The sequence below is a fragment of the Mytilus galloprovincialis genome, chromosome 1 (assembly GCF_965363235.1).
Source record: "Mytilus galloprovincialis chromosome 1, xbMytGall1.hap1.1, whole genome shotgun sequence".
Lineage (NCBI taxonomy): Eukaryota > Metazoa > Mollusca > Bivalvia > Mytilida > Mytilidae > Mytilus > Mytilus galloprovincialis.
Genome location: NC_134838.1, coordinates 44,454,853 through 44,475,487, shown reverse-complemented (window position 1 = coordinate 44,475,487; position 20,635 = coordinate 44,454,853). Strand labels below are relative to the sequence as shown.

At 32.4% G+C, this 20,635-nt stretch overlaps 1 protein-coding gene across 1 annotated transcript; it reads left to right on the top strand.

Moving 5' to 3' along the window:
- The first annotated feature begins 267 nt into the window (after positions 1-267).
- LOC143075492 (uncharacterized) lies at positions 268-19,642 on the top strand. The gene is made up of 11 exons (XM_076250925.1): positions 268-1,510; positions 3,574-3,984; positions 4,405-4,474; positions 5,397-5,588; positions 6,221-6,531; positions 7,596-7,757; positions 8,257-8,409; positions 8,702-8,761; positions 11,785-12,016; positions 13,900-17,027; positions 18,500-19,642. The coding sequence occupies exons 1-10, from the start codon at positions 857-859 to the stop codon at positions 15,075-15,077; spliced, it is 3,423 nt and encodes a 1,140-aa protein (XP_076107040.1). The 5' UTR covers positions 268-856; the 3' UTR covers positions 15,078-17,027; positions 18,500-19,642.
- Positions 19,643-20,635: the final 993 nt, after the last annotated feature.

Genomic DNA, 20,635 nt, shown 5'->3' with positions numbered 1-20,635 from the left:
CTGGAACAGGAAGGACTATTTGTAACGCTCTTTCGGAACAGCTGTTTCAATCTTGAATACAACAGGTTGCGTAGTTTAATGTGGCAGTGGTATTATTTATGTTACGATATATTATCAGAATATTGTTTGTTATATCAACAGTTATATCTTACCTATCTTAAATTGTCACTGTTGGTAAATTAACAAATTATAAAAAAAAAAAATAAACATGGAAAGAAATGTACTCGTTGACAAATTCTCTAGATATGAAATGGTATTAACAGGTAACATCTGTTCTTCTACTACCAAGGAGGAACCACCTTTTGAAACCGTCAAAATAGTACATTCAACCGAGGATAAAGACAGAGAAGTTACAAGTATCCAAGATCCTACCATGCAGTTTCAAGAAGACATAACAGAAGAGGCAAGTGCAATGATAAGTTGTGACAATTTTACCAAGGGTAACCCAAATGGAATGTCAGCTGTAAAGGACAGTATAATTTCCGGGGCAAATGAATTTATGACAGATCAGGTTGACTCAGAAACATTAGAAAATGTTGAACATCATTTGCGTCAGGTATTCATAACCAAAAACGGTGTACTCTGCTCGGAAGTTCGAAAGAGTTTTAGAGCATTTATGATTGGTGATGGTATTGCAGCTGAACATTGCATACTGGAAGACACAGATTTGCCAAATCGTCTTCAAGATCTTTCTGAAAAACAATATCCCCTTTTTATTACAGCAAAGTATTTTTGGTTGATGCTTGATGCAACATAAGGAGCGCCATATTATTTTGAGAGAAACCCTGGCGATGGGAGCCCTAAAACTGATATTAAAGGATGGACCGATGTTGATGATATATCTATATTACTTTGTATGGATGAAGATGATTATGACAGTGATAGCACCGATGAAAGTGAGAACAACGACACAGAACACGACTCAAAGTCAGAAAATATTTCTCAAAAGAAAACAAGAAAAACTGATCCTAGAAGAGAAGTTACTTATAATGTGTTTGAAGAACTTCTGTGGCCGCAAATGATTGGGAAAACTAAGTTACACAAAAACAGATACCACCCGTTATTGATTTGGACAGAGATAATGTCTTTTATCAAAGGTTCGTTTGAGGCACTTGCATCTAAGAAAGACTATCTGTCAAAAGCCGAGTACTTTGAAATGGGACGAAAGCAAGCACCAGCCTTCGTTGGCGACCGGGAAACTCTGTATGAATTATTTTTAATATATGAACATATGCGACGACAAAAATGTTTATTTGATCAAACAGACGTAGTTAAAAACCTATACCGAAGATTTATGAAGCAGAAAAGAAGAAAATGGATTGTACATGAAATATATGTGGATGAAGCCCAGGATTTCACTCAATCTGAACTGTTTCTTCTCATCAACCTTTGCGAGAGTCCAAGTGGAATGTTCCTCACTGGTGATACAGCTCAGAGTATTATGAAAGGAGTTTCATTCAGATTTAAAGACTTGGTTAGTTTGTTTCACTATACAAGCAAGAACCTGACGGTAAGTGTCTATTTCTCCTACAATTATATTGAGATTGAACAATTCAACATGTAACAGGAAAAGAATTTTGAAACGGCAAATATAGATGTCATTTCATTTTCCAAAACGAATAATTGCTTTGAACCCTATGGTAAAATTGAGAATGGAAATGGGGAATATGTCAAAGAGACAACAACCGGACCAAAGAGGAGATTACAGCCGAAGACTATTTCGAGCCGCTTCCAATTCACCACCTTGACTATTCATCTATTAGTTTATTGATGTTGTCTCTGCCGAAAAAACGTTTTGAATTGACTTGTTACATTTTTATTTTTTTCTACTATAATATAAGGATCTATTGATAACATGAGCGGTACTAAATTTCTGCGTAAGGATTCATTTTACACTCACATACACGCATTTGAAAATTGACATTCTAACACTTATCTTAAAAGAAGAGTCACCCCGTAGTCTTTTGTAGTAAACAACTTACAAATTCCCGGTATGTAGAATTCTGGCTGTCGTTCGTTTCCAAATATAATGAAATTATTATTTGCCTCTTTCAAAGGAAATTGTTAATTGATGATATTTTCGAAATATCGTGTTAAAATGTATTCTTATGAAAGATGTATGATGTCCGAAACATTAAAGAATATAATCTAGTGGAATATAACTACTGTTCAGTACGGTTTTAGATTAAATAAAATTGAAAATAGAAATGGGGTGTTTGTCAAAGAGACAAAAACCCGATAAAGATCAGACAACAGCCGAAGTCCACCAATGGGTCTTCAATGCAGCGAGAAACTCCCGCATCCGGAGGTGTGCTTCAGCTGGCCCCTAAACTAAAATGTATACTAGTTCAGTGATAATGGACGTCATACTAAATGGATATAGGAAGATGTGGTGTGAGTGCCAATGAGACAACTCTCCATTCAAATAACAATTTAAAAAGGTAAACCATTATAGGTCAATGTACGGCCTTCAACACGGAGCCTTGGCTCACACCGAACAACAAACTATAAAGGGCCCCAAAATTACTAATGTACAACCATTCAAACGGGAAAACCAACGGTCTAATCTATATAATAAAAAAACAAGAAACGAGAAACACTTATAAATTACATAAACAAACGACAATACTGTACATCACATTATAAACTCCGAATATACACAAGAAATTAAAATTAAAAATCATTCAAGACTAACAAAGGCCAGAGGCTCCTGACTTTGTACAGGCGCAAAATGCGGCGGGGTTAAACATGTTTTTTTAAATCTCGACCCTCCCTCTATACCTCTAGTCAATGTAGAAAAACAAACACACAACAACACGCACAATAAAACTCAGTTCAAAAGAAGTCCGAGTCCGATGTCAGAATAAGTAACAAAAGACAATGATACATTAATTAACAAAGGACTACTAGCAGTTACTGACATGCCAGCCCCAGACCTCAATTAAACTGATTGAAAGATTATGTCTTCATCATATGAATATCAAGTACAATCCTTCCCCTTAGAAGTTTAGTATTATACCATCATAAAATATATAAGAAGAACATAACCCGTATCATGCCAACAACTGGTTTTAGAATAAATGTGTTTATTTCCGATGCAAAGACCCTATAAGTGAATCAATATTAAAGCCAAAATATGCAATCTTTAATGACCTGACAACAGTATCGTAACTATATCCCTTCTTAATAAGTCTGTTGAAAGATTTTGTTAGCTTTTAAGGTGAATGCCGACATTTTTGTGCTTTATAAACAATATTACCATAAAAGATTGGGTGTGAAATACCTGAACGTATAACATGTCTGCATGTTGAATTATATTTACGAATGATGTCCTTGTACCGGTGATAAAATTTAGTAAATGTTTTGACTAGTTTGTGATATCAAAACCCCTTGTGTAATAATTTTTCAGTAATACACAAATTTCTCTCGCTAAAATCTAATACGTTTTAACGTACACGAGCGAATCTTACAAGTTGAGATATATAAACACCATAAGATGGTGACAAGGGAACGTCACCATCTAAAAATTGATAAAGTCTACTTAACGTTAGATATGTTTGTTCTGTTTTACAGATGAACGCAGTTGATGTTTCTACGATCCCTGAACGCGTGCACAGCCTTCCACATAACTACAGATCTCACACTGGTATTACAGATCTAGCAAAAAGTGTTCTTGACATTCTATCTGACTTATTTCCGGATTCTTTTGACAAACTTCCTGATGAACAATGTGTTTTCAATGGCCCAAAACCTGTCCTACTGTATGCATATTCTCCGGATGATTTGATAAAAATGTTATGTCATCATAAACAGGAAACATCACAAATAGAGTTTGGTGCACACCAAGCGATTCTCGTTGTTGATGACGATGCACGTGACAAAGTGCCAGAAGAATTAAAAACTGGAATTGTTTTAACATTATATGAAGCAAAAGGACTAGAGTTTGATGACATACTGTTGTTCAACATTTTCAAAAATTCACAGGTCTGTACATAGATTTAAACAAACGCGATATTCATATGAACTTGGCTTGTATTTTGAGCATCCGTTAATGTTCTTTTTCTCTTTGCCAATAATCAGCCAAAGGGGGCTAGGTTACATCAAGAAACCATACCTTAAAACATCTACTAAACAGGTGATTTGTTTTTCTATCTCGTTATTTTTTTAAATCTTTTTTCCTCAGATTAAACTAAATAATTTAGTAATAAAATGACGACTGACAATGATTGAATATGAATGCAACCCTATTCTGTTAATTTTTATTATCGTTTAATAAAACCCATCACAAATGTGGTCTGAATGTTAGTCTAAAAAAACACCAAAGCAATGCAGTTATTGTTATTTTACAATTAAGATGTACTCTATTGAAAATGTCTTAAAGACTAATATGCTCGTTTATAACAGGCTTCGAAAGAATGGAGAGTTGTTACAGACTTTTTGCAGAGACAAGGAAAAGACAAAACTTTGCAAACAGGTAAATTCGACTATAGCCTATGTGAAATATCTTCATAAAAGTATGTCTTTCATGTGCAGGATTGTAAGTATTATTAATTGATTGCAACAGATCAACTATAGGTCATAGAAGCTTCTTTTTTTCAAATTGGCTTTATTACAAATGTAGTGTTGGGATGTGAATAATGTTACGATAAACATTTTTTCTGTGGTCAACTACATAATAAGGCGGGTACAAACTAAAACAAGGACATAATTTGTTCATACTTTGCTAAAATGTAATTCTTTTTTTTTCTATTTTTAAATCTTATTTAAAAGGATTTTCTATCGAGTTATATTTCAGGCTTCAGGTTGTAAAATGGCTTACATTTTGCTAAGTTTAGCAGCTGAAAAACCGTACACTAGAACAAAAATTGAATGACAATGATTGTTATCTTACCTCCTATACATTTCTAGGAATATGATTGGTTAAAAGCGTTCGCGTGGAGACCGTGTATATTCCATATTAGGTTAGTAAGGAGGCGGGGCTTGTTTCAATACACGGTTAGTAGTGGAGTTTCGACTTAGGCACTTTTTGATTATTCAAATGTATTGAAAGGTCTGTTTACTATTGTTATATCAAGGTTGTTGATATCAAATTGCTATTGTTAACATTAGTTTTTTTTTGTGCATACCAATGGAAGTAGGTTCTTAAAATTGAACACTTGGAAACTTTAATATAAAAGTAAGAAGACGTGATATGATAGCAAATTCTAAATTCAACAAATTAAGATAGTCGGTAAGATAAATGCGTTACATAGTGTGCTACTGACCTAATACGATATATACGGGATAGTAAATTCCATATGGGGTTCGAGCTTCGCTCGTATATATCGTATTAGGTCACTAACACACTATGTAACTAATAGTACTTGTAATAATACAGAGTGCTATTATAATTGTAGGATATTCATCAAGACCTTTGACGTTTGATCCAAAGTTACATAAAGTGTTAAATTCAGAATTGAAACAGCTCTACACAGCTATCACGCGAGCAAGAGTTAACGTTTGGATATTTGATGAAGACGTTGAGAAAAGGACACCTATGTTTCAATACTTTACAGCTCTTGGTTTAGTCAAAACCTCTATTGAGAAAAGTAGGTACTTCTATCTTAATTTTTTGGATATAAGTGTATTCTTCTTTTTTAAAACGTTGAAATGTTCAGTCCCTTGTATATTTAAGAAACCCTTCATTGAAATGACAGACATACACTCTCTGTAAATGTGTCCAGCTTTTTCTAGAAATACAATTTAAATTTATGTACTCATATTTTTATCATTTAACCATACGTTAAAGTTTAGTTTTGTCTCAACATTTGTGTGGTAATCTTCACATTAAAGATCATTTGATAATCTGTTGCTTTCTTTTGATCTTTTCATTTCTTGATGATGATGTTCAATCTGCTGCTTTTCTATTGAACAATTTATTCAGTTGCTCAATGTCCAACTATTTACAGCAAAATCTCACATTATAATAAAAGTAATATTTTCATTACAAACCATTTTCTATATGCCTAAATAAACTTTTAATTACACATATTTTAAACTTATTGTAAGTATATGGACATTTAAATGAATGTTTTGCGACTATTTGAAAAATTATTTAGATGAATAAACAATTGCCTGAAAGTAATTTATAGACTGTCCGGATATTGTATAGTCGCTTTATTACAATTTGTTTAAACAATAATTGTTTCCTCTGCTGATTTATTTTTCCATTTCTTTTTAGATTTTACAGTAAAGTCAACACCTGCTGAATGGACTGCAAGCGGAGAGGAACTAATGAAAAGGGATTTGTATGAGCAGGCAGCACAATGTTTTAAAATGGCTGGTTGTATTTATAAAGAAGAATTGGCATATACCTATTTGCATTATAAAAATGCACGCAAAAAAATTCAGAACAGCAGTGAAATGAGAGAAGAACTATATCAAGCAACTTTAAAGTTTTTGAAGTTGAAAAGGACTAAGGAGGCGGCAAAATGTCTCGCGATGGCTAAACATTATGATCTGGCAACTGAGATATACGAAAAGAGACAACGGGTAATACAACAGTGTCACTGTAGCCTATTTTACGTGAATTTTTCAACAAATAACGATCTTAACCTCAATCATTAATGTTTTTTTTTTAAATCTCGAAACGGTCTGGCATTATTTAGGGATTAAAGTTCTGTTAAATCATCTAAGTCATCCTTACGATTAACGTACACTCCAATGACTTAAAAGAAAAGAATGAAATTGATAAGAAATAACAAAACGATTATGTAAATGCCAGTTGCAATAAACCTTTGAGAAAATGATAAAAAAATCCTTTTTGAAATTAAAGTTAATGGTATAGAAAAAGGTTCATAAGAAAACTTGTGTTTAGCACATAAAAATAGGACGAAGGTAACCATGTTTTGAACTCAGATCACCCCTTCGATAGTAGTCTGATAATAAAAAATAAGATTCAACTGTAAATATCAGTTAGTAAAGGTTCGACTTACAGATTGGTACTAAGAAAAAAAATAACAATCGTGTTCTACACCGTTAAAAGAATTTGGAACAATATATTTTTCTAATAGTTTACAAAAAGCGGTCGACAATACGTTTTATTAAAATATTTAATAATCATTCATATATATTAAGAAACTATTGTTGCACCCTGTAAATGGTCCATTGATACCAAAGTTCAATGTATCCAGTAACACATAAAAAGGATAAAATCAATTATCTTAATTTTGGACGTGAAAATAGTTCTCTTTGAAAAATGTTGGTTTGAACTCTTATTCCTGTGTTCTCTCACTACCATTATAAAAATCTAAAGCTGAACCGATTGCTTTTGATCAATCACCATTTTCAAGTTTGTCACTTATCCCTCAACTACTGGCCGTTTACTGTACCACATGTTAATCGCGAGTTTGGTTGTTAAAATTGGATAATTTAGAGCATGTTTAATTTGTTGGGTTTTGTTTTTTTTTTTGTTCCGTACAAACAGGCTTCATTTCAAGTTTGGCAATTCCTTTTTATTAGATATATATATATACTTACAGATAGCTTTAATGCACAAATTCGTGATAAATCTTTCAAACATACTCAAATCTTCTGAAAAGATTTTTACTTTATAGTTTGAGAAAGCTGCTGAAATGTTTAGAAGAAGTGATAAACCATCAGAATGTTGTCGAATCTTTGAACACATTAGTCGTTTTGACAGAGCAATTGGTGTATTACAAGAATTCAACATGTTTGATGAAGCAATTGCATCTTTGCGAAGATATAAAGAGAAAAAGGTAAATATAAGCATTTTTCTTTTTCTCTATTACATAACACCTATAGGCTTGAACATGTTAACATTTGTGAATTTTGTTTTTGCTTCTGAATACCTGCTAAGGATTTCAAATGCAGTTATTCTTGTTAACATTAAAATCTGTGTTTGGCAAAAGAAAGCTTTTTAAAAAAAAAAAGGCAGAGACGCTTATTTTTGGGTATATTATAAATCATTTAACTCACGAATGTGTAACTTCTGTTTTGACACACCTTTGTTTACATCTTTTCTTGTCAAACTTTGCTAAATTGTTTAAGTATTGACAAATTCATATGAAATATATAACCAGTAGAGAGAAAATATAATAATATTGTACATCAGGACTTTCTTTAATAACACAGACACAGACAAAGAAATAGACATATTATGAACTCATTTTGGGCTTATTCATTCATCATATGTCTATGTTAAATTCTGTTCATGTGAATATAATCTAAACGTTTTCTAAAACTTTTTTAATTTAGGTATTAAATCAGATACGAATGAAGGACAGTATACGTGAACATTTTTATATTCCCCAAAAAAAGTATGGAATACCTGAGGCTAAATGCTACCATTGCTCTTCTGTAATATGTGGAAGCTTGGATAGTACTTCAAATCTCATGACTCACATGAGGGTAAGTAACAAAATCTAAATTGAAATGTTTAGTAGAATCTTAAAATTTTAAGAATAACTGAAGAATAATCAGATGTATTCACTTGTTCCAATATATGAATCTTTACCAAAATAAATTGAACCCTTAAAATAAGAAATGCAAATAATGCTGTCATGATATGATCAAATATAAAACACACAGTTTGAAATTATCAAATAAGGGATGTTTGTTGCACATTAAAATGTATATATGAACCAGCCCAAATTTTAGTAAATCTATTTAACACTTCTAATGGTAAATGTTTTTTTTATAGAGAAAACATAGGGAAGTACCTCTGGAAATCCTTATACAACCTGATGGATCTGGACTACAAGTAAGTAAAAACACAACATTTTAGAAAAATAATTTGTAAATATGCTGTGAAGCAACCATAGATATTATTTGTTGCTATGCTGGTGATTCGGTTCCTTTGTCAGTGGTAACAGCAAATATTTCAGACATTTAAAGAAAATACAAGTGCAAAGTACGAAGTACGAAGTGTCAAGTACCGAGGAAGAAACATCTATCCTCAAAAAGAATAAAGTGAAATTCAAATCAATTCAAAGCTTCAAGTAATGTAAACCAAAAATGTATGACTAACAAATAATTTCTGGTAAAAATGGTTTTTTTTTAAAAACAGGTTCCTAGACAAAATAGAGCATTTCCTTTTTAGATTGGAACATTAAGTCTGTAATATAAGTACATTCCCGCTTTTAAGTACGTACATACAGCTGAAAATATTTGACAAGAATATGAAGAGGTAGTATGCTATGAAATTGGTATTATGATTTCAAGCATAGTAAGTACAGGCGGATACCCAGTTGAAATTAAACAAAAGAAATGGAATGATTTGCTAGAGAAGGTAAAAAAGCAAAATTGGTATATTTGAATTGTTTACATCTGTTTTTATGGGCTTTAAAAATTTAATAAAGTGCATAGTTAAGGATTATATGCATCATGTGCGTGTTTTACTTAAATTATAGTAAAGAGCTTCAAGATATTTTTAACCTTAAAATTAAAGACAAATTTTCATATACTACTGTTCAATAGTCATAAATCGATTAAGCGAAAACAAATCCGGGTCACAAACCAAAACATAGGGAATCACATCAACTATAAGAGAAAACCAACAGAAACAATGAACTGCTACAATAACAAACGCTAACATACATAGGAACAGACTATTTGATAGCAACTGCCATATTCTGGTCTTGATATAGAATATTTTAAGAATAAATGGTGAGTTGAACCTTCCTCAGGAACAGATTATCTTAGCTCTATTTGCAAAACTTTAGTAATTTTTGGTCCTCAATGCTTTTCAACTTACAAAATTTCAATCCTGGTATCTATGATGAGTTAATTTTGAACATGGTTGTATGGCTAGCCAAACCTCACGCTTATATGGCAATGTTAGAAATACCGCTCAAAATGACAACTTTACACTTAGGACAGAGAAATACATAAATAAATAATATAATAGTGCGTAACACGAATGTATAAAACAGACGATTGTTGTAGGTGCAAATGTAGGTAAAATTTGTGTTATGCATGTGTATATTTATGGAAAGAGAATCTTCCATAGATTTGATTTTCAATAGTTATTATAGTGAAATATAATTTCTTTTTGGTGTAACCATGGCAACAATCTGCATTTATTTGATACAAAATATTTCAAAAAGGGGGGTGAAAATGTCACAAAATAAAGTCTCCAAAATTTGGTCCAAAAGAAAATTTCAATCAATTAGAGTAAGTGATACCTTTCCTGAAACCATAGACATTTATCTATCAAGAGGTAACAAAAAAATCATATGCATTTCTGCTCGTTTTTCCATAAAATTTAATTGAAAAGATCGAGCGTCAAATGTTTGTTGAAAAACACGACAATAATTTCTGGACCTATGGGAGGTAGGGATAGGAAAAACGGACTGCAAAACACAAAAATAGTCTATAAAACATGCTAAAAACAATCTAAATGGTCACATAAACCCACTTGGAAGGCTATATTATTCTTCAACTATCTAAAAATCAATTTTATTGTACAAAAACTTTCATATTTAAAAAATGGACCATGGTCATAATGCGAAACTAAACTTCTAACTGTGTATCGGTTGAAAACAAAACTTTACGACAAAAGAGATGATTTCAGCTTCCCAATTGTGAACTTTCCATTTCTATGTAGCAACATTCCAGCAGCGCCTGCATACGGAGTATATATCTCCCAATTGAGACGATATTCCCGGGCTTGTATTTCCTATCATGATTTCATCGATAGAGGGTTGCTGCTCACAAGGAAGCTATCGAACCAAAAGTTCCAAATGGTGAAGTTGAAATCATCCCTTCGTAAATTTTACGGACGCCATCACGAGTTGGTTGACCGTTATGGAATAACCGTTTCACAGATGATATCGGATATGTTCCTTATGTCGTAACTACAATCCACTTCCCTTTTCACCACGAATGTGACCTACCGAATTAGACTATTTACCGGGTTTGTAATAACATGAGCAACACGACGGGTGCCACATGTGGAGCAGGATCTGCTTACCCTTCCGGAGCACCTGAGATCAACCCCAGTTTTTGTTTGGGTTCGTGTTGCTTAGTCTTTAGTTTTCTATGTTGTGTCTTTTGTACTATTATTTGTCTGTTTGTCTTTTTATTTTTTAGCCATGGCGTTGTCAGTTTATTTTCGATTATGAGTTTGACTGTCCCTCTGGTATCTTTCGCCCCTCTTTTGAGTTAATAGCATTTAAAATTCACAGTATTAAAAAATGAAATATATGGGACAAGTGAAATACCTTTCTTATATGAGTCATAACAACAGAGTTGGTGTGTTCGAATAACAAATCTTTACTAAAAATACTGGACGACAAAGTTAACCAGTGGAACTAAAAATGCATAACTTCAAAAAACTTCATTTTGTGTGTGTGTTTTCTATGGCTATTAGTCTGAAACCTCTGAAACCCTTTAGTCTGCTTTACCACGAAATAGTTAATAAGATTTGTTTTAAATGTTTAATTTCGGAAATGACAACCGATCAGACAATAGTTTTGAATTGACTTAAAGCAGAAAAGTACATTAAATGATGACCAATGGCTAGTAGATGCATTTTTCTTTTGAAATACAACTAAGTAGTCAAGATTCTACTTCGTCAAAATTGTATCCCCATTACGCCACCTTAATTTTATAATCGTAAAGGTGATAGCCATTGTAGTGATGACACGCTGTCAATTTATCTCTTGAAAACAGATTAATTTATCCACATAGTATCATAACCATCCTCATATGCCTGTTGTTCATCAACAAATATATCTAAAAGCTATTTGACATAATTTAATATACTGTTTATTTTTTTTACAGAACTCATACAATAGGTCTGATAGCAGTCTGCATCCTTTGGGCAACTTGTATGATGAGGATCAAATAAATATAAATGCTGCTGGTCATTACCACAAACATCACGATATAAATCGAATGTTAGAATTCCTTGACCATATTAGGAGTGTATCAGTCAGAATTGATTTCTTAACAAGTCGATATAATGGCAACAAGGAGTACATCACATATGCTGCAAGAATACTTGTCAACAAAGGTAATTGGTAAATTGATAATAACTTTCCACTAAACAGACACCAGGTAATATGAAACATTTCAAGAGGGTCGAAAGATACCAGAGGGACATTCAAACTCATAAATCGAAAATAAACTGACACCGTCATGGCTAAAAATGAAAAATACAAACAATACTATACAAACACAACATGGAAAACTAAGAACTAAGCAACACGAACCCCATTAAAACTTGGGTGATATCAGGTGCTCCGAAATGGTAAGCATATCCTGTTCCACAAGTTTTCTTGTGAGCAGCAACCCTCTATTAAGGACATCATGACGGATTGTTCGGTTAAAGGTAAATTCAGAAGAGTGGTTATAGCGCACGAAATTCATAAAATTCCTTTTACAGCCATAGCACATTGTCTATACAGTAACTGGAAGGCTGTTCCAAAGTGTAAGATTTCTTAAATCAACCGTTTTAAATTTAAGAACATTTTAAGAAAATAAGCTTCCGACCATCCAGGCAAAGTTGACGTTAGAAACATTTGTTAACTCATTTTATATATTTGGTTTTGTCATATAGCTATATATGCTAGGAATGCCAAACATTAATCGAATACTCAATTATTCTTTCAATTACATTTTTTTTTGTAAAACGCCCCTTCGAGATTTCAATAGAAATCACTATAAAATCAAAATTCTAAAATCGTTTTGTATATTTGTGTGAAAAAAGAGTCCACAGATACCAAAGGACATTCAAACTCATAAGTTAAATGAACAGACAGCGCAATGGCAAAAAAAAACAACAAAAACAAATAACAATATACAAAACACAACCTAGAGAACTAAAGACAGAGCAATACGAACCCCATAAAAAAATAAGGGGTGATATCAGTTGCTCCAGGAGAATAAGACGGGTGCGAAATTGTCATTAAAAATGCGTCCGAAATCTTCATTTTTTAAATACTTTACAAACATATAACATCATATTAGAGGAACATATTGTTTCAAAATATACAAAAAAAAAACAACGTTAACACGGACAACCAGGCATTATTTAGATGACTACTTATCATATAAAACTTTGGTAAACGTGGGTTTTTTTTACGGTTATAAAATGTAACTGATGTTTGATCTGGTAAGAATGTATTCATTTATTTTCAAATGGTGACTATGTAACTATTGATTGAATTATTGTGTAGTTAATTGGTAGTGGTTATAGGCTATTCATTATGGTAGATCTTACCTAGGACTACAATGTTATGCAACTTTTGTCAATATTCGAACTATTCTTGGCCAGGCCAGAAAGTTTTTGTAACGAGCGTATGTTCGATTGGTCAGCCTTTATGTGAAAGTTACATTGGCGACAACGTGACAAAGTTATCCACCACAATCAAAATACATCGAGAATAGATAAAATCCAAAACTATGTATCAATTTAAAGATCGTGTTCCTTAAATTACGAAAATCATAATATCCATTGAAAATCAACTTATATATCCATTATTTTCTACGAATTTAACGGAATTATTTAGCTTAATATAATGATGTAGAGGGTTATACGTTGATAATGTGATACAAACAAAGCGTAACATGCGTATTATGGTCTTCTATTTTTGTATATATCTTTTCTAGCTAGTACTCAAGTACTGCTCTATTAAACCAACTAGTACTCTTTTAGTAATTTTTCATAGAGTTTATATGCCTCTGAAATGCAAAGGATTTAGCTTTTCTGATTAAGATCAAGTTTTAAAAAGGAACGAAGTTTACAATATGGTTTTTTTTTTTTTTTACTTTTTAAGATTATTTTAAAATTTGAAACAGGGCAAAATTCTGAACTATGTTTTATTCTTGGAAATAAATCCTTGCCGGATATAACTATTGTGCAGATTAATTACATGTAAGATAGATATTTTACAGATAAAACGAAAGAGGCTATTGACTTATACAATAAGTACGGCTTTCCAGAAGAAGCTCTTCAATTTTATGATATAAATAGAGACGCTTTTTCATATAGTCATTGTTTGGTCCTTAGTTCTCTCCTTCATATGAAAATTAAACCTGATGGTAGTGCAAACGCCGGAGAAGCTATAAAAGTATTAGAGGAACGTTTGAGGAAATCGATTAGGATGCTTTTGAAATGCAAAGAAGGAAACAATAAAGAAAGTATTGATGGCCTTACCAATACAGAGGGTGAGGCAAATTTGCTTCTTGGTAGACTCACTGGACATCAAAAGTATATTGAATTGGCTTTTGAGAGGTTTCAAGTTAGACAACCACTTGAAAACAATTGGGGCAAGATGGAATGTTTGAATTGGATGATGAATATCTCGGATTTAAAGCAAGGTTCACATTTGGATTTAGTAGTGAAGTGGCTGCAAGATACATTAGCATTGCTTTATACGATAACTTCCGAGAACAATTCCCTTGAAAAAATACAACTGGTGGAAGATTATGGGATAAAACAAGAAGGGGTGAAATTATTTTACAATCCTAGACAACACCCTCCAATAAGTAGACTTTTCAAAACATTAAAAAATAAATCTGTAAAAAAAGAAGTTGATAGAACAGAAGTTCTCCGTGTTATAATCATTGATCTGTTAAAAAAGATTAACGATTACTATTGGAAGTTTTTACCAATTGTTGAGAAGAACTTTACACAGGCATTGTCTGTTTGCCAGTTGAAAAGGACCTGTACCACTTTCAAGTATTTCGAAGTTTTGCTGGAAAGTAATGTTCAGAAAATAAGACTTGATTATTTTCTGCATCGGATCAAAGAATTATCAGATCGTGTTACAAAAGAAGAAAACCAAATTCTTCGACATTTCAAAACGCGTACTGGTGAATCTATGTCATGTCGGAATTTGATAAGAGAAACCATTCAGATTGTTCCTCGGATTAATAATCTTTCTATGAAGGACTGTAACTGTATACGTGGACAAGTTTTAAAGGTAAGGGAAGAAATGAATGAATACTTCAAGTCTCATTTGTCAGAATGTGAAGATGAGTTTAATGACAAGAGAGAAAAAAATATTTCAACTTTAGTAGAAATGATCACTTACCATAAACTATTTGGATTGAGTGTAGATATCACATAAAGCATTTTGGAGCTCGAGAATTCGATGTCAGAAGAACTATTGAGCTATTTACAAGATAAAAGCTGTCCTAACGATCAAAGTATAACTAAAGTGCGAAAACTTGGTTTTATGATTCCTGAATTTACGGGTAAACCAGTAGTTATATCTATTATTCGATCGTTTTCTTATAGTGTTTTTGAAATGCGTGAGCAACAGAACCCTTACCGAGCTATGAAAAGTTTCGGTGTCTTCGTTGAGAGACTTCAGAAGCAGCGAACAGAATATACACTACCAGAACTGAATTTATTTCTATCATGGATAAAATATTACACATTTGTTGGTTTTGTATTGCAGTCAAAACTCGCCATCTGTCAGAAGAGGAATGACTTTCAGTTTTTTATTCCATCATCATTTTTAAACACAGTAAAGTACATAGAGTTAACATTATTTGACGACAAACTGACAACAGAGAAACTGATTGCATGCTATGACTTTAAAAAGATGCCACAAATTAATGATATTCGTAATATTCTAGAAATGTTTGTTCGGTTAGTCTCTGGAATACGCAGTAAGATAAACATAACTAATATTGCCTTCAAAAGACTCAAGAATTCATGTCATTTACGAAAAATGAAGTCCGGAAAACCCGATGAAGGTCTTTTTTATTCTGATGTAGCAGTTGTTGAAAATGTGATATGTTGGAGTTTAATATTCGTAATTAATATGGATTGTGCCGTGTTTACGCAATCTGAAGCCGAAATTCTTAGACAACTTTCAGTGCATTACAAACCAGATCTTTATCCAGAACGAATATCGAACGTCTTAGCAGGTATAAAAAGTGCTACTGGTATAAATAACATCAGAAGAAGATTACATGATTTTATCACAAACAAAGGAGGAAAATTGCTGCGATGTAAATGGGATGAACTGAAAGGAGGCATAATTCAAGACGAATGTGACTTAAAAATCGATTCGATGGACACATTCCACCTATATGAAACACTAATGACCCTTACAGGTCAAGATCAATTTATTGCAGATGTCGCGGGTGAGAAAGACATATTTGAAACGGAGGAAATTAAAGTTACGGACGTTGAAGTCAAGACAGTTCTTGAGGACCGCAAAAAACAAAATATTCGAAATTTGGAATTCAATGAAAAAACAACCAAAGAATCAGTTTATTTTGAATCTGGTATAGTCGAAATACAAAATGATCCCTTGTTTGTTAAGCTTATCATAGATAAGTCAAGATGTGATATTTGTGGAGAGATATTTAAAGATAAGACTGACATTCAGGAGATCAATCAAAGTGAAAGGACAGTCAATAGTCAAGTTGTGCAAAATTTAGTATCTACTAAATTAAGTATAAAGTCTATTGCGAATTCTCTATTGTCACCGTCAAATAACATTGTAAAACCGGATTCAACATGGTCCTCACGAGCTGAGTTTTTGCCACTTCAATCTAGTAAGAGGCAGTCGATACCGTCAGTTGAAGAAACAAAAACGCACTTGCATTCTAATGTAAACAAAAACATACAAACAGAGGTGCATTCAAAGGGAAATAAGGAAATGTTGACTTTCCCTGACCCATATGATAAGACACAGCAGACTCGAAAACCTGTATGTACATCTGAGGAACACATGTTATCTACGTCTCATCAGGACAGACTAGCTAAATTTCGTCAATTTCATCAATTTTATCAAAACTTTGTTAAACCCATTCTGGATAGGATCAGCCAGTTTATATCAAAATATGGGTTGTTCACACCAGAAAATAGACAACAGTTTGATGAAGATATGAGAATCAGCAGGCTTGTCATTCTCTACGAGGAGTGTAACGTGGATCTACATAATATCGTCAGGTTGAAAAAATGGAACGGACACTATATAAGATGGAAATTACACGAGTTAGAAAATTTACACAATGATGTAAAGAAAAGTGTCAAAGAATTGTTTGATGTCATTAATCGAGTGAGTAAAACTATCATGGTGCTTGTAGTATTTTTCTGTCTAGATATTCACTGGTGAAAACTCATGAAGTAAGGTCTTATTTTTGGTAGATAATACTATAATACCAATTGGCCGTTTGAGATCTAAAGAATCATGAGTAATTTCATTGTTTGTACCCCAAAATGAAAATAAAGTCACGTCATTGGTTGAATTTCCATTGTTTATGACATTTTTAACCAATCACGACGTGTTGGTGTACACCTTTGTAAATATTACCCAGGATGCATTAGATTCTGAAACGGCGAATTGGTATTGTTTAATTGAATTACACTAACAATATAATGTTTCTGAATCAGATGTACATTTTCACAATCAAATTCTCTTTATTGATACTCGAGACCAAAATATCATTTCCTATCATTATTGTCATCTTATTGTGTGCAAATTTGAAGTATCGTGATACAAATTTTGAAATAGTATTATAAAGGGAAAATTAAAGAGGTGGAAAAATCCATATTAATTTCACAGAATTTTAATGATTCGGTAAAATGATGCCACTTAAACCATAGATGAGGCAGCTACTTGTCAGAACAGGGTAAGCAGTCCCTAATTCACTAGAGATACCATTGTGTACCAAAATACAGTGTAGAAAATCAAGTGAATTTCGAAATAATTCTGTTACAGCAATTCCGGAACGGTCAAATAAAAGATATTAGCCTGTAGTGTTCATATCGTTTTGCTTTTAGTCTTTAATGTATAGGTTATTCATTGATACCATATTACATCGTCTTATTTTATTTCCATCATGTGACCAGTTAAAAAATTTAAAGATGTTACTTCCATAGCATCATTTAGAAATCTTGAATCAGTAGCTGATATGGAAGAGGCAAACCCTTTTATCAAGTAAATTATGATAGATAATTCAAAATGTAGAAAATATTTAAACTGAAACTGCTTCATGTAAAATCAATATGAATAAGCTTCTAAAAGAATAATTGTAGGGATAATTCAAAGTCCTCCTTTTCATCAAGATGTTTAGTTCTCTTCCAGTGTTCAAAGACAACATATAGTTAGATAACTACAGTTGGAAGGAGAAATGGAGTACAAAGTTGAATATTATAATTACTAAAAGGTCTGACAGTATGTGGCAAATACATCTATGCAGTCTATGCCCATGGGAAGAAACCCTTAGCATTTCAAATAAAGTCCCATTTTATAAATTGTAAATTTGTATAAAATTGAACAATCATAGATATTTCCTGACAGCATAAAAGTGCTGACTACTTGGTTTGTGATACACTTGGGGTCAAAACATCCACAGTGTAAATGAGAATACATAGGTATCTGTATCTCTGATTTCCTTCATGTCAAATTAAATCGGACAATAAATGAACCAAGAAATACAAGTATATAAAGTAAGTTGGAAATGAATGTTCCTCTGGTATCTTTCGCACTTTTTTGTATATTTCAATATCCTGTTTTGCTCTTTTCAGAAAGAAAATTCAGAAGATGATGATTTCGATGAGCTACAATACAAACCTCACAAAAAATCTAAACGAAAGACGAAATGGAGCAAGATTGACCTGAAATAGGCATTTGGTTATGTGAGAAAACAGTTTTCTTTGAAGCTATCAATTTGCCAAAGAAATCATAGTAGCTGTAAACTGAATGATTTGTTTATTGTTATATCTATGGTATAATGGCTTTCATCAAGTTAGTTTATGTGATAATTAGTTTTAATCAAAATGAACATAGATCAACAATTCATTAATTTTGTAGAATTCAAAGGGAGTTCCTAAAATTCAAAGCTATAGGAGCGACAAGAATAGTTTGGAGTAAACAGAAAAAATCTAGCAAACTATAGTCGCAGAATGACTGTAAACTGTCAAAATCTACCTCGACCTAAATATCATTTGTCCATGACATTGTGATTAAAGTCTTAAAAGCTTTTGTTGAGTAGAACATATACCATCATCAAGTTTAAAAAGAAACAAAACCGGAAGAAAGCTAAGGTCGCATATTTTGATCAATGATGTTTAAATCGTAAAACTAATACTTCATCAGTAGAAATTAAAATCACAAAAATACTAAACGCCGAGAAAAATTCAAAAAGCAAAGTCGCTAACCAAATGGCAAAATTAAAAGCTCAAACAACGAATGGATAACTAGTGCATATTTCTGATTTAGTACATGCCTTTTCTCATGTTGAAAATGGTGGATTAAACATGGTTTTGAAGCTAGCTAAACCTCTCACTTGTATAACAGTTGCATCGAATTCCATTAAATTGACAAAGATGTGTGTAGTTTACGGTCCATGGCATCGTGTTAAAGTTTTGTCAAGTGGCACTTTTGTCTGCAAATAACAACCAAAAAAAACACCCGCAATTTTCACAAATATAACGAGTATAACTCTTGATCGATCAAATTCATCAAAACCATTTTTCACATGTAGTTTATGGTCCTTTACATATTTTCGAATTGAGTCAGGTCATACTTTTCGAATCATCAGTGCTACCACCCATATCATGATATGTCAGTTTATTAGTACTACGAATATTATAGCATGATTTCTAATGATACTAACAATATTTTTGAATAGATTGATGCAAATGTAAAATAAACCGTTATCACAGAGATATGTCTTGCATTTTTGTTATTTCGATAGTGCAAATGTTGAAATTAAAATAGCAACACTATTTTTAAACATGTAAGTTTTGCAAGTTTTCAAAGTTAATGAAACATGACTGTAGGTACATGGCTAAACAATCTCCATGCTAATAGAACTGCATACCAAATACCATTGACCTATCATAAGTCGTTCCCTTTAAACAACCTAAACACAAACTAATACATATAAACTAAGCAAAATTTCAAAGTCAATTAACCATAACTGAGGGGGCGGAGTCACATAATCTCTATGGTAATGAGATATGCAAATGCTACTACAACTGCATAACACATATCATTGACCTAGCACTAGAAGTTCGCCATAAACTGACCTCATCACTAACTATGACTTGAAAACTATACGAAAGTTTCAAAGTCAAGACTATGACTGAGGGGAGGGGCTAAATAATCTCCATTGAAATGAGATATGCCAATGCTTATACAACTGCATACCAAACATCATTAACTTACCCTTAGTGGTTCCTTTAAAACTGACCTAACTTTGATAACTAATTGATAACTAATCATAAATGAATACAAGAAAACTAAGCAAAATTTACAAAGTCAATAGACCATGACTGATATAACCAAACGCTATCAATCAACAGAACAAGTGAAATACAACCATATTCCTTACAAAGTATGACATTTATTCATACTTCCTTTTGTGTGTTAGAGCTACTTAAATATAACTAAAAGAATATTATGATTTCATGCCTTTAATTTGAAAAAGGCAGGGATGTTTATGATTTTTTGAATTATTTGAAAGATAGCTTAATATGTATAAGCCTTAAATAAATGTCAGAGTTCCAAAGAATGGACAAAATAAGATGAATTAATAATTTTCTTGTAATGTTATGCAAGTGCTGGCATACTTATAACGAAATTCCAGCCTCAGTCAGTATCATAAAAATTTAAAGCAATGTCAAAAAGATATGATTGCCTTATTGATTTGAAAACTT

Coding starts and splice junctions, on each gene's coding strand:
- LOC143075492 (XM_076250925.1), top strand. CDS start 857: ATGGATGAAGATGATTATGACAGTGATAGCACCGATGAAAGTGAGAAC. Junction 1,511..3,573: donor ATACAAGCAAGAACCTGACG/GTAAGTGTCTAT, acceptor TCTGTTTTACAG/ATGAACGCAGTTGATGTTTC. Junction 8,410..8,701: donor ATCTCATGACTCACATGAGG/GTAAGTAACAAA, acceptor TTTTTTTTATAG/AGAAAACATAGGGAAGTACC.